The sequence below is a fragment of the Terrapene carolina genome, unplaced genomic scaffold (assembly GCF_002925995.2).
Source record: "Terrapene carolina triunguis isolate 2854851 unplaced genomic scaffold, T_m_triunguis-2.0 Scaffold85, whole genome shotgun sequence".
In the NCBI taxonomy this organism is placed as follows: Eukaryota; Metazoa; Chordata; order Testudines; family Emydidae; genus Terrapene; species Terrapene triunguis.
The window spans coordinates 14,894,769-14,910,532 of record NW_020664436.1 but is presented as its reverse complement, the minus strand read 5'-3'; the positions used below and the strand labels follow the sequence as shown (position 1 = coordinate 14,910,532).

At 37.8% G+C, this 15,764-nt stretch overlaps 1 protein-coding gene across 2 annotated transcripts in view; it reads right to left on the bottom strand.

Annotated features, from left to right (window-relative positions):
* AKT3 (AKT serine/threonine kinase 3) overlaps nt 1-12,899 on the bottom strand; it is a 246,903-nt gene extending 234,004 nt beyond the window's left edge. For both annotated transcript variants that reach the window (XM_024210264.2, XM_024210265.2), the window contains exon 1: nt 12,756-12,899. In XM_024210264.2, coding sequence (XP_024066032.1) covers nt 12,756-12,801 — 46 coding nt within the window. In that variant the 5' untranslated portion in view covers nt 12,802-12,899. The remainder of the gene's footprint in view (nt 1-12,755) is intronic.
* Between the last annotated feature and the right edge of the window lie 2,865 nt (nt 12,900-15,764).

Genomic DNA, 15,764 nt, shown 5'->3' with positions numbered 1-15,764 from the left:
ATCAGCAAAACGGTTATATAAATAAAATTTATTATGAAACAAAAGGCAAAAGACTATTCTGTACATAGTTTAGTCCTATTCAGTGTCTACTCGGCGCTTCTTGGCTTGTCTCTTGTATTCATTAAATGGAGCATCTCTTGTCACTGTCCAGCAATAGTCTGCAAGCATTGATGGGCTCCATTTGCCCTGATAGTGTTTCTCCATTGTTGCAATGTCCTGGTGAAATCGCTCGCCGTGCTCGTCGCTCACTGCTCCGCAGTTCGGTGGAAAAAAATCTAGATGAGAGTGCAAAAAAAATGTATCTTTAGTGACATGTTGCAACCAAGGCTTTTGTATGCCTTGAGGAGGTTTTCCACCAACAACCTGTAGTTGTCTGCCTTGTTGTTTCCGAGAAAATTTATTGCCACTAACTGGAAGGCTTTCCATGCCGTCTTTTCCTTGCTACGCAGTGCATGGTCAAATGCATCATCTCGAAGAAGTTCACGAATCTGAGGACCAACAAAGACAACTTCCTTTATCTTAGCTTCACTTAACCTTGGAAATTTTCCACGGAGGTACTTGAAAGCTGCTTGTGTTTTGTCAATGGCCTTGACAAAGTTCTTCATCAGACCCAGCTTGATGTGTAAGGGTGGTAACAAAATCTTCCTTGATTCAACAAGTGGTGGATGCTGAACACTTTTCCTCCCAGGCTCCAATGACTGTCGGAGTGGCCAATCTTTCTTGATGTAGTGGGAATCTCTTGCACGACTATCCTATTCGCAGAGAAAACAGCAGTACTTTGTGTATCCAGTCTGCAGACCAAGCAAGAGAGCAACAACCTTCAAATCGCCACAAAGCTGCCACTGATGTTGGTCATAGTTTATGCACCTCAAAAGTTGTTTCATGTTGTCATAGGTTTCCTTCATATGGACTGCATGACCAACTGGAATTGATGGCAAAACATTGCCATTATGCAGTAAAACAGCTTTAAGACTCGTCTTCGATGAATCAATGATCAGTCTCCACTCATCTGGATCGTGAACGATGTTGAGGGCTGCCATCACACCATCGATGTTGTTGCAGGCTACAAGATCACCTTCCATGAAGAAGAATGGGACAAGATCCTTTTGACGGTCATGGAACATGGAAACCCTAACATCACCTGCCAGGAGATTCCACTGCTGTAGTCTGGAGCCCAACAGCTCTGCCTTACTCTTGGGTAGTTCCAAATCCCTGACAAGGTCATTCAGTTCACCTTGTGTTATGAGGTGTGGTTCAGAGGAGGAGGATGGGAGAAAATGTGGGTCCTGTGACATTGATGGTTCAGGACCAGAAGTTTCATCCTCTTCCTCTTCCTAGTCTGACTCAAGTGAGAATGATACTGGTGCATCAGGAACCAGCAGTCCTTCTCCGTGGGGTACTGGGCGTATAGCTGATGGAATGTTTGGATAATGCACAGTCCACATTTTCTTCTTTGACACACCTTTCCCAACTGGAGGCACCATGCAGAAGTAACAATTGCTGGTATGATTTGTTGGCTCTCTCCAAATCATTGGCACTGCAAAAGGCATAGATTTCCTTTTCCTCTTCAACCACTGGCGAAGATTTGTTGCACAAGTGTTGCAGCATATGTGTGGGGCCCACCTCTTGTCCTGATCTCCAATTTTGCAGCCAAAATAAAGGTGATAGGCTTTCTTAACCATAGTAGTTATACTGCACTTTTGTGACGCAAAAGTCACTTCACCACAAACATAGCAGAAGTTATCTGCACTGTTCACACAAGTACGAGGCATCTCTGCTCACTTTGGCTAAACAGAAGTGTGTCCCTTTGCAAAAATCAAACACTGACAAATAAGAGAGCACGACACTCTATGATTTCTAGAGCTGATATAGGGCAATTTGTTCAGCAGAGTGATGTAAGCTTCGTTATGATTGCATCATCCATGACTTCTAGGAATAACATGATGCAATTCAAATCATGTATGACGCAATACCAGCTTCAGATTGCATCATTCATTGTTTTGCCTAAAAAGCAAGTACTGTCCAAACCCAGTCATAGATTTATTCATAGATCCAGTCAAAGATGTAGTTTAGTCATTTCTGGTTTAAATTGAGATCCCTTCCCTTTATAACTCACTTATCCTCCGCCATTCCCAAGTCAAGGGTCGTATATACTGACCCAATAGCATATCTTGAAAACTAGAGCCAATCAACAATTTTAAGCATCATTTTCGTTCTCAATGACCCAGAATTAGTAAAGTTTGACCACATTTATTTCAGAAGCATTTTGGCTGTAGAGCAGTGTAATCTGACTCAGAATAATTGATTCTTTCTGAATCAACACAGAAGTATATTATTCACTCCACTGGGATGCAGGCCTTGGTAAATCCATCTGGGCTGATGAATAAAAACAAGTTATTGGGGCATGTATACCACACACTACTTGGGTAGGTACTCCAACTTCTGCTACAAGCAAACATATAAGGACTTTTGTGTTTGAAATGAAGGTGAGCTAGAGGGAACAAATCAATTTCCAACTCAAGATAGATCTCTACTGTAGACAAACCAGTAGTATACAGCACAGCATATGCCCCTGGAAGTCCCTTACAACTCTGGAGGCAATTGTTCCAAGGCTCAGTCCCCTCCATTTCCAACCCCTCAACCTTCAAAATAGCTATAGGAACATCTCTGTTGTGCATACTCTCACAAATACTTATTCATGGAATTAGTTATAATGGTTTTACCTTCTACAAACACTTTTGCAAGAAAACCCTTGCTTACCTGAATATTCATAAACACACAAAAGGAAGTGCAAACTCCAGCAACGCAAAGAGGTGGATTTTATTCAGAATAGTAGTTTGTGCAGTGTTTCTGCAGTATTCATCAAGTATTGATGGTGGGACTATGATAGAGAGGGAAGAGGTGCTAGACTGGAAATCAAGAGACCTGGGTTCTATTCCAGGCTCTGCCCTTGACTTGTTTTATGACGTTTGTCAAGTCAATTCCCCCCCACTCCATGCCTCCATTTCCCCCTCTGTAAATTGGGGATGATACCTCCATTGTAAAGCACTTTGAGAGTTAGAGATGAAAAACACTAAGAGTTAGGCTTTGCTGCTGTTAATATCTTACGGTATTTCTTCTCTCTTTACTCATCTTCCTCATTACTGTCTTCTCATTTACATATGGCAACTCTACCACTATTTAATAATTTTTGCTATTAAATACAGATTAGAATAAAAAATTAAAGCAGTTGAAACAAAACAAACTTATCAGGAGACACTCAGAATTAAGTACTATTAGCTGAGACAATTAGAAAAAAGAATTTTGTTTCTACTTTGTGTAACAGATGTTCAAGATAGTCTATTTAAATTTCTCTTTGTTAGAGGTGTGTTAATCTACTCAAATAATTCAGACAATCTGCAAACAAGATATCTGACAGGTTGTGAACAACAGTCAATTAGTAGCATAACTTCTGAAACTATTTTTTTCAAAGACATCCCCCTCCCCCCAAAATAACCAAACTAGGTCTTTAACGTACATTTCTAACATTAACATCTCTTTGGCCTTTGCGTAATTTCAAAGCCTTGCCTAACAAATTCCTCAATACTTTTTCAGGTTTCATAGTGAAAGTACAGAACACTGCGAAGGCAGTAAACCAGTTGTATTTGAGATAACAAATTCAATTAATATTTTGAATCAATGGGTTTATTCCAATAATTCGTCTTTGACAGTAGATACAACAGGAAGTTTTTCCACAGAGCTATAAATTTAAAATCTGATGGCATATAAACTGCTCGTTTAAATTTTAAAAACTGCACAGCGTTAGTATTAATCTCAGAATTAGTGACCTTTGCAATACTGAATCTATCACTGGATAAATTAACAGTTATTCAATATTAATTTCTATCCCATAAGCTCTCATTTTTAGAAATACTAAACACATTGTCTTCCAGAAGACCATTATTTAAAAATATCTAGCACTGTAGTGCTATGGCATTGTGACAGACTTTTTTAATATAAAGGAAGAAAAAGACGAGGGGGAAACAGTATCCTTACAATACACATATTACAAAACAACTCGCTCATTACAAGAAAACTTCTCCAGGCTCCAAGGAAGTATGAAAGAGTATCTATCATTCATCCCATGTTGGTTTTGTTAAATTATAAGCATGGATATATATTGAAATCCTGCCGTCAGAAAAAAAATCAAAAAAGCATGCAAAGCATCAAGTAAATCCTCACTCCTAGTGAGCGAAAAGCTTAAGGATTTCTCAAGTGATAAGAATATACAAAAGAATGAATTCTGCTAACACAAAGGCATTGTTGCCCTCAAGATCACACACACTTCAAGGAAAGACATTATTGGGGCTGTCGATTAATTGCAGTTAACTCACGTGATGAATCACTATTAATTTTTTGAGTTAATATCGCAGTTTTAATCGCACTGTTAAACACTAGAATACCAATTGCAATTTATTAAATATTTTGGATGTTTTTCTACATTTTCATATATATTGTATTCTGTGTTGTAATTGAAGACAAAGTGTATATTTTTATTACAAATATTTGCACTGTAAAAACGATAAATAAAAGAAATAGTATTTTTTAATTCACCTCATACAAGTACTGTAGTGCAATCTCTGTCGTGAAAGTGCAACTTACAAATGTAGATTTTTTTTTGTGTTATATAACTGCACTCAAAAACAAAACAATGCAAAACTTCAGAGCTTGCAAGTCCACTCAGTCCTACTTCTTGTTCAGCCAATCGCTAAGACAAACAAGTTTGCTTACATTTACAGGAGATAATGCTGCCCTCTTCTTATTTACAACGTCACCAGAAAGTGAGAACAGACGTTTGCATGGCACTTTTGTAGCCAGCATTGCAAGCTATTTATGTGCCAGATATGCTAAACATTCGTATGCCCTTTCATGCTTCAACCACCATTCCAAAGGACATGCTTCCATGCTGATAACGCTCGTTAAAAAATAATGCATTAATTAAATTTGTGACTGAACTCCTTGGGGGAGAATTGTATGACCCCTGCTCTGTTTTATCCACATTCTGCCATATATTTCAAGTTATAGCAGTCTCGGATGATGACCCAGCAAGTTGTTCATTTTAAGAACACTTTCACTGCAGATTTCACAAAACGCAAAGAAGGTACCAATGTGAGATTTCTAAAGATAACTACAGCACTCGACCCAAGGTTTAAGAACCTGAAGTACCTTCCAAAATCTGAGAGGGACGAGGATGCTTTCAGAAGTCTTAAAAGAGCAACACTCCAATGTGGAAGCTACAGAACTCAAACCACCAAAAAATAAAATCAACCTTCTGATGGTGACATCTGACTCAGATAATGAAAATGAACATGCGTCAGTCCACACTGCTTTGGACTGTTATCAAGCAGAACCCATCATCAGCAAGGATGTATGTCCTCTGGAATGGTGGCTGAAGCATGAAGGGACATATGGGTCTTTAAAGCACATGGCACATAAATATCTTGCGCCGGCTACAACAGTGCCATTAAATGCCTGTTATCGCTTTCGGGTGACATTGTAAATAAGAAGAGGGCAGCATTATCTCCTGCAAATGTAAACAAACTTGTTTGTCTGAGCGATTGGCTGAACAAGAAGTAGGACTGAGTGGACTTGCAGGCTCTAAAATTTCACATTGTTTTGTTTTTGAATGCAGTTTTTTTTTTTTACATAATTCTACATTTGTAAGTTCAACTTTCATGATCAAGAGATTGCACTACAGTACTTGTATTAGGTGAAATAAAAAATATTATTTCTTTTGTTTTTTTACAGTGCAAACACCTGTAATCAAAAATAAATATAAAGTGAGCACTGTAAAGTTTGTATTCTGTGTTGCAATTGAAACCAATATATTTGAAAATGTAGAAAACATCCAAAATATTTAAATAAATGGTATTCTATTGTTGTTTAACAGTGCAATTACTCATGCGATTAATCATGATTAATTCTTTTAATTGTGCGATTAATCACGATTATATTCAAAAAAATCTAAGTGAGAAATTAGGTACCCTCCAATAATGAAACCACAAACACATAATCAAGATAAAGGAGTGCAAAGGACTGGGCCACTTAACTCAAAAGAGTAAGCACAACTGATTCAAAATGAAGAGACCAAGTAAAGGAAGGATGATCCAGTGGTTAGGGCACTAACCTAAAACTTAAAAAACCTAGATTCAAGCCCCATCACAGACTGCCTGTGACATCTTGGGTAAATCACAAACTGAGGCACAGGAGACTATCTACGAAATGGGCATAACAGTACTTCCCTACCTCACAAGGGTGTTGTGCGGAAAAATACATTGAATATTATGAGGTGCTCAGATACTATGGCATAATATGACCCATACAAACAGAAGACAGAAGTAGTAAAAAATGCATAGTAAAAACATAGAGAGAATGCCATATCAAAAATACAGAACTGCCTGGCACATTACTTTGAATGGAAAAAAGTCAGCTTGGCTCTTATTGCCAACATGCCTCTTGAAAGGTTAACCTTAAGGTTCAAAGTCAAAGAAATGTTGACTTTACACTCTTGGGAAACCGGACGACCTAATATAATAGTTTCAAACTAAATACATACATATGAACACTTTCAAATATAGTTTGTGAGTAGTCTCATTGGGATGGATAGAATTTTTTAAGAATTCATGAAATTTATTTTAAAGTTTGAATTTTATTGATCATATCAAGTAAAGTTAATGGTTTCAAAAATTTAAAATAAAAAAACCTTTTCTATTTAAGAAAATTCAACAAACTGGAATCTAGTGGCACTAATGAGGTTTATTAATTGATTAAAGACTACACTGACACTTCATAGCTATGTTCTATTTTGCACTTAAAGCATGAATTCAACCTCCTTGTTATGTATGAAAAATACAGTGCATCCTCCTCAAACTTGACACACTTTACTCCTTGGAGATAGAATGAATTTTCTGAGAACTTAAACTAGCTAACAAATTTACCTTATCGGTTCAAATTAATTTAAAACGGATTCTAAAAAAATGGAAATTTAGTATCTGTGATAGGGTTTTTTGTGTTGTTTTTATCCCAAATATCTTTTAATAATGGGATAACAGAGACTCTTAAAACTTTCCATATACTTGAATTAAATAAAATCTTGTGAATGAGTTATACCTGAAGAAATTAAGTTGCAATTAACCAGTTATTATGACTATAAGAGGGTACAGACAGGGTCAAGTTAATACTTCAGCTAACTAACTTTTAGGTAAATTTATCTGAACAGACTATATACCACCACACACTTTTATACTGATATAATTGCACCCACACTAGTGATTGTGCCTGTTAAATGTGCTGGTTTTTTAGCTGATACAGTTAATTTGGTGCAAAAAACCTCTGTGTAGTGTGACAAAGTTCCTTCTCTATCTTGGTGGGTCCTGCGCTTATCGGCAGATTTTCTTTCCTCAGAGATTCACCATGTGGGTTGGGGAACAGCCCAGAGACCTTCCCCTCTGGAAGAACCCACAGTCCAGGTCAATTGGGAGGTTTGGGGGGGAACCCGGGCCCACCCTCTACTCCAGGTTCCAGCCCAGGGCCCTGTGGACTGCAGCTGTCTATAGTGCCTTCTGTAACAGCTGCATGACAGCTACAACTCCCTGGGCTACTTCCCCATGGCCTCCTCCAAACACCTTCCTTATTCTCACCACAGGACCTTCCTCCTGGTGTCTGATAACGCTTGTGCTCCTCAGTCCTCCAGCAGCACACCCTCTCACTCTCAGTTCCTTGCACCTCTTGCTCCCAGCTCCTCACACTCACACCACAAACTGAAGTGAGCTCCTTTTTAAAACCCAGGTGCCCTGATTAGCCTGCCTTAATTGATTCTAGCAGCTTCTTCTTAATTGGCTCCAGGTGTCCTAATTAGCCTGCCTGCCTTAACTGGTTCTAGCAGGTTCCTGATTACTCTAGTGCAGCTCCTGCTCTGGTCACTCAGGGAACAGAAAACTACTCATCCAGTGACCCGTATATTTGCCCTCTACCAGACTCCTGTACCCCACTGGTCTGGGTCTGTCACAGTAGGCAAGCCCTCAGTCTGCCACTTAAAAGGACAGTTCAGAGTAACCAAAACACAAACACTAAAAATGGCAATCATCAAATATTAACACATTATCCAAATCACTTCTAAAGTATTTTGCAATATAAAATCATTTCAAAAATTATTCCAGGATCAAGGCTTGGATCCAGAAACTTCATATCTAGTCTAAACCTCTTCCATTTCAGGTACAGGAGTAAATGATGGAGGGAAAGAAAGCTATTATCCTGTGTCCAGATCACTCATACAGGGAGACAACACACATTACCAGTGGTTTGCTCAGGTAGTTGTCAAACAGCACTGGAACATAAGGCATGAGGATTATTGGTTTCTATTCCTGGCTCTGTGATTAAACTGTCTCTGAGTTACAGACACTGCCGGGAAATGTAACACACCCTGATTGCATAGTCTGCAGGAAATGAACCTGGGACCTGCTGAGCTGGAGGACCAGAAATCATAGCATGGAGGCAGCAGTTGAATAATAAACTTCTGGTTGTGGTCTAGCCACTAGAGAGTGACAGAGCCACACTGTTAGTATGAATTACAAAAGTACCTAATTTAGCAAGTTCCTTCTGAAAAGCTGTGGGGGTAAAGCAGGTGAGAGTTGTATTAGAAACCTGTTTCTATTCCCAGCTCTGACTAAAGTGACCTTCTGACAGGTCTCATTATCTTATCTTGGAATGGATGGATGTAAGTTACATCCCAAGGTATATGGCCTTGACTCATAAGAAGAGTTATGAGGAACACAGCTGTCAACAGAAGAGGAAGGACTAGAACTCAGTTTCTGTGCTTTCAGTATAGTGCTCTTTCCCTAAATTACAGGGCATTGTGGGGCAGAGGGGAAAGTCTCTCCCTCATTTGGCTTTCCCCAAGTCATGGGAAGACTGAAGTTTTTCATCAAGTGACTTCCCACAGCAAAGGCAACATCATTTGCAATAAGTTTCCAAGAGTTTGCAACATTGGGTTTATTTGTCAAGTGACACTCCTTTGAGAGAGAGGATAAACCTCATAATAGGATAGAGAGGATACGCTGCACTTAAACTAAAAGTTATTCAGTGTGTTGAGTATCTGGGTTAGAGCAGGAGTGCTTAGAGAACAGTTTCAATTCTCCATAAATCCCTGTGGACCAACCAGGGTTACTCAGAATTCAACTGCAGTACCTACCACCACAATTATCAGCATTTTCGAAAGTGCAGAAGACATATAAATGAAGATGGGTAAACCTTTAGCAACACATGGCAGAACTGGGGAGGGAGAGAAGGCACAACTCATTTTGCTTTCTTGAATGGGGACTGATCTTTGAAAAGTTTGGGAAACTTCTTTAATTTGACCGAAATCTTCAAAATTTTCCATCTGAGATGAATTCCACAATGTCTGGAGAAAGTAAGTAGCTATTCCAGTCTGACCGTGTTACACAGTTGCAGAGAACAAGCATATGCTCTCACAGTCGCAAAATATATAGAGAGCTCTTGAGGAACAAAAACAGATAAAAACTATAATCTCCTGAGCCAAGAAGCACAGACTCATTAGATGTAAGCAATCTCTTCTCGGGGCCTTCAAAAAGAGCAATCAAAATGTATGACCTCTTATCCTCAAACATCATTCAGGGGTATACTGTTAGTGCTCTCCTTCATACACAGAATTGACAGGTTTTCCTTTTTGTTCTTCGGGCACTATAGCCAAATTAAAATTAAGGGAGATCTGATTCAAATGGAATTTGGTAACTAACTTTGGTAATAAGTACAGTACTATTTTGACTCATTCATGATAAAGTTTCAGGCATGGAGTATCTTTCCAATCACCCTCTTGGCTGATCAGAAAGCATACTTAAGTTGCAAAAGTGAGATGCCACTCACACTAGATTCTCCAAATGTTCAAAATAGAATCATGCATGCTAAGGGTACAAACAACATTTGGAATGCTTAAGTGGTGCGCCGAGACCCTCCACAATTTTCAAGTGGTCCAAGAAAAAAAAGTTTGAGAACCACTGCATAGGAGGTTTATGATTTTTTTTTCCAGCTTTTCCTGGTTTCAGTGACATTTAATAAAAATATGAGGTCACTATGCCAAATGACAGTCTTTGTCTCTGCACGCCATGCTATTTAGACAAACCATCTCACTGCTAAAATTAAAAGGTTATTCAGCACACAATATTCTTGGATTTAACTAGATTACGGAGCCACTCATACCATGATCCAGACAACCTTCTTGCAGTAAGAAGAGATGAGTCTCATTTGGAACTGTGTCTAGTTAAAGGCATGACCAAAATATAGCAGTATATATCATGGAAATCTTGTTGCAAAGTATTACAAAGGTGATAATATGTGATACAGCTATCCAACATTTCTAGAGTTTCCCACTTCAAGTAAAATTGAAAAGTGTCTGGGGAAGGGCAATTTGTAGCAAGTCCTCTTATTTTGAAATAGAACTAAATGAAGGAGTCAGATACAAAAATACTCATTCAGTTTACAACTTTTTAATTAGCCTAGCTATATACTTTAGTCCATTGTTGCCTCTTGGTCAAAATATATAAACAAAAGTGAGATACCACCAATAAAGGGAAGTTACTCCTCTGATGTACATATAATTATACTATCAAAAAGCTGACACTGAAATACAAAACAGCCCAAGCAAGCTAGTATTCCTAACCAGACAGAAAGAGGTCTCTTTCTGATTATACCATTATCAGCTCCCCAAGTTCTTTCAGCACCAATTCAGATATTCTTATTTTGTAGTCTCCCCTACTTATACAAACTGGCGGACTGTGAGCATAAACTGTTGAGTTTCATATTCATACTGGATAATCAAAGTCTTATTTTGATTCCTTAAGACAATTTAAACAAAAGGATGTTCTTTTATCTTAAGAGTTTCCAAATGGTCTTGTTCTTGAAAACCACTGCTAGGATAACCTAAAGGTATTTAAACAATTAGAAGCCAAAACTATTTCTGTTATCAGCAAATTATTTTAGTGTTCTTCGGTTTTTACTTCTTGCTACTTTTTTCAGTTGTGCTTTATCTTTGCTGTAGTTTTGCCAGATATTTACAACAAATATAATGACTGTATAAGAAAATACTCACAATATAAAAATAATAGGAAAAATGTTTTTAAGAAACCTTACTATAGTCATTAAAAAGGAAGTCATGGAGAAACGCTACTTAGTGTCTTCTTTACTAACACTTGACTCTAATGCAGTGGGTCTCAAACTGTGGTTCAGGACCCCAAAGTGGCTTAAACCTGCTGGGGCCCCGGGCTTCAACCCTGGGCAGCAGGGCTCAGGTTACAGGCCCCCTGCCTGGGGTTAAAGCCACTGGGCTTTAACTTTGCCCTCCCCTCCCCCGCGGGCAGATGGGCTCGGGTTTTGGCCCTGCCACCCAGGGCAGAGGGGCCTGGGCAGACTCAGGCTTCGGTCCCCCCTCCTGGGGTCATGTAGTAATTGTGGTTGTCAGAAGGGGGTGTGGTACAATGAAGTCTGAGAACCCCTGCTCTAATGTGTATTTTCTTCCAAGTGAGATAAAAGAACTTATGGGCTGTAAGCATTGATTTTAACTGGAAGCTGCCATAGATTTGTGTAAACTGTGGCAGAGAGCAAAGAAGCCAAAGTCAAAGGTTAGGAAACGTTTTTAAAACTACACACTTTGATACTACAAATAACTAAAAACTTGGGAGTGCTCTAAATATCCCCAGCATGAATTAGTTCCCATCCTACTCAACCGGGTCACGTACATACATACACTAGTACCCATGTACACAACACAGTAAAGATCTTTAACAACATATTCAGCATGGGAGCAGAAAAGCATTTTTGTGATGGAAAAGTTAAGCTTTGGACAAATCAGGCCATCCTCTCCTAAAGTGACTCCTTTGGGTTAGTTACAAAATGAAGTTTGTAACTGCTAACAGCTACCAATTAAGTTATAACTACTTAAAAACTAAGTATCAGATTTAAACGGTCAGTTATACTTTAACCGATATGTGTGCTGAATTTAATTTATAAAACAAAAAAATTAGTGAGATTAAATTAAACAGAAGCACATCTCTCAGTCTAAACATTTTTGAAGGCATTGTTTTCACATGCACTACCAATCAACTAAATGCCCAATCTTGCTATGGACACATTTTAATACTAAGAAAATATTTTTAAACTGGCCTCCATGACAGAGATATTTGTTCCCAGATCAGCAAAAGTTAAAAAGTAAACTTTATAAAAAAAAAAGTTTCTTAAAAATGCAAATGGCACAGCTCTAAATCAAAGCTCAAGCACACTAACATTCCTCAATCTGTTACATCACTCAATGACAGATTATAAACAGTCAATCCAAAAGCTAAATTTAATTAAATTAATACAAAATTGCTCTTTATTTTGGAAAACGTTTGTAACTTTATTCACATGGGCCCCAGTTCAGCAATACAGTTCGGCACATGCTTGACTTCATTCAAATAGTCCCATTGACTTTTGCAGAACTCCTCACATATATACTACTAAGCACATGCCTAACTGTTTGCATGATCAAGGTGTCAGTGCCCATGTACTCTGGATTGTCGCATTAACAGAGAGAGAGGATACTTGCTATTAACTGGGAAAGAACATTACAGCAAAGTATTAGACTTTTCATATTCCCAGCTGCAAAATACCATTATTGATAGCATGCTACACTATAGAAGGATTTTCTGTTTATATTTGGAACTTACCCCTCTTCTGAACCCAGCCTTCTTTCACAATGGTAACATCACTCATGATGGCTCCACTCTGAGCCCTCAATTCAGAGAAAAATTCTGTTGAATTATCAGCTTAAACGTTTGGCTTCTCTTCTGCTGCCCTTCCCAATCTCTACTGAGGAGTCAGCCTGGAAGGAAGTATTAGAGAAGGAATGAAGAGTTAAATTCTAACAGCTAAATCTTTACAAATGTCTCTCATTGATTGACCCATATTTAAAAAAAAGGGCCTGTTAAAACAATTTTTGAATAGCACTATAAAGAAAGTACTTCTCTGGTCTTATGGCAGGTTTCAACAGCAAACAGAACTTTCAACTAAAATACAGTTGTTGCAAACAATGTTAAATAAACTATTATCACCTACACCAACTGTAGAGTATAGAGTTCTGTCCATGTCTGGAATGCAATTAAAGGAGATTGTCAATGGTTGGACCCACAGCACCTTTCCCTGTTTTCAGATGTTATCAGTGTCCATGTAATTCATAAGTGGTTCTATTTTTAAACTTTCAGTGCTCTTATTTTCAGTTTTTTATTTATTTAAAATAAAGTGCCAGAAGCACAGCACTCATGAAAAACAGCAAGAGATAGTATACCACACATATACATTAGAAGAAAAGTTATTTAAAGAAATATTTCAGTCTGAAGCCAGTTAGGGATTGTAAATGAGAGGTTATTTTTTCATGATTGCTGAAATCTGCTTTTAACTGATTTGTAATTTTAACAAATATAAGGTTATAGAAATATTTCCATACCCTACCCAATCCAAACCCTAAAAACACTTCAAAATTAAATTAGCAGAATCATATTGTGTACAAAACACCTCTTATGTAAAAAACAGATTAAAAAGCCTCTTAAGAGTTGTCATTAGCCAAAAAAAAGGTATAATTTTAGGGCATGCAGAAGTACATATCTTCCCACAACTTTCAACCCAGTTTTTAGATGGTACAGTATAACTGAGCCTTTTATCCAGAAGTGTCACAGTTTCCTCCTAAACACCTCCCTCCACAAGCCTGCACCATATTACAGGAGAGAGAGACTAAATCGGGGGGGGGATGGGGGGGAAATAGAGACCCTTTCTGTTTATATATTTTTGTTTTATAAAACATTACTATCACTCACACTTAGTATATAACTAAGTGAATGTAAATGTGAGATAGACCCGTACATTGCATTGCTGCTCAGAGCCAGTTGGGAAAGTGAAGGGGGAACAATATTTTCTGTGCAACCAGCAATTTGTCCCTTCCAATGTTTGATTCAAAATTATACCACTGTAAATAACTTACATATACAGTTGCATGTTATTTATTATTTGATTTTTATTTTCTTTGTATAGATGCTGGAGGAAAGGTTATGTTTGGATGGATATTGTGCTGTAAAAAATAAAATCTGTCATAATGACAAATATATTTTCCTTATATATTAATTTATGACATGATAATACACCTCTACCCAGTTATAACGCTGTCCTCGGGAGCCAAAAATCCTACTATGGTATAGGTGAAACCACGTTATATCGAACTTGCTTTGATCTGCCAGAGTGCGCAGCCCCGCCCCCCCCGGAGCACAGCTTTACCGCATTATATCCGAATTCGTGTTATATCAGGTCACGTTATATCAGGTTGCGTTATATCGGGGTAGAGGTGTATATAAATATCAAGTGAATTTAGTTTAACATTTTATGTTTTTCATGTATTGTTTTTCAGAAATATACAGGTGGATTTTTGTTTTTTAATTTTCTTTCGTTCAGATACTACAAACATTGCTACACGCTATAAGGCCCAAATCCTGCAAACTCTTACACTTGTGCTTAAATCTAACCATATATACAAAAGCACTGGATCCCACATACTCTAGAAAAACACTTAAAACAGAAAGATTTTGTTTGGTTTGTTTGCTCTCTTATGGATGGCTTTATTTAATTGCAAGAACTTTCTTTAAGGTCAAGACAACAGATCCTCATCAACTGACTCAAGGCTTTTAGATGCTGTTCTTAAATGTTCATATCTTTGAGCCTTTAGATTTCATTTTAGGTATTATTTAGGGTGATGAAGAGGATATATAGTTTTGTATTTCTGCAGCATTAACCTTAGTATACAAAGTTTATTAGTGATTTTCCTAGGTTATTTTATGTTTTTGTACATGGCTCATGAGAGTTTTAATTTGTGCAATTCAGATTACAGTTTTAAACCACTGTCTGAGAGAAGTGAAAAACTATTAAGACATAACATTGTACATACAAAAAATATTTTTCAGGAAAACTCTGACTCCAGTTTCACTCTCACAGGAGACTTCATCTATTCTTTAAGAAGACTGAGAAGCCATTATTATTACTACAATAAATAATAGTCACAGTAATATATCTTCTCATACGACATCTCCATTACTAGAGGTTTGCAACCATGGCAGCCTATTCTGTAAAACCCCCTGCTCATCTCTTTGTGAGCCAAAAGTCCTTTTGATCCACCCTGGATACCATACTGTCCATCCAAGATCTTTTTTTTCCTTCCTCTTTTTGTTCAGCCATCAACTTTCCCCTTCAGGGCCTACAAACATGCATCACCCGCTGACCTACTTAAAAAATGTGCCCTGCAAATCAAACCTTTCTTTTCTTAAGATCTCGGATTAGTATTTGCTGAGTTCCTATCTCCCATACTTTTTTCATTGATTCCATGGTTTATCAATATTTTCAGAATTCTTTTATAACCACATAATTTGAAGGACTGTAGTTTATTGATTGTTTGAATGTCCACCTTTCATAGTCGTAATTTAACACAGACCATATGTAAGTTTTTAACAGTCAAAATTTAGTTGTGAGATTTGTGTCCCTTCTCATCAAATGTTTATTCTTCCAGAATATCTCTTTCGCTCTTGCTATTCTGGTGCTGACTTCAGGATCCAATCTCCCATCTTCTGTAATGATGCTTCCTCAATAGCAATAATTTCTCACTTGCTGTATGGCTGTGTCATTTATTGGAATCTTGCATG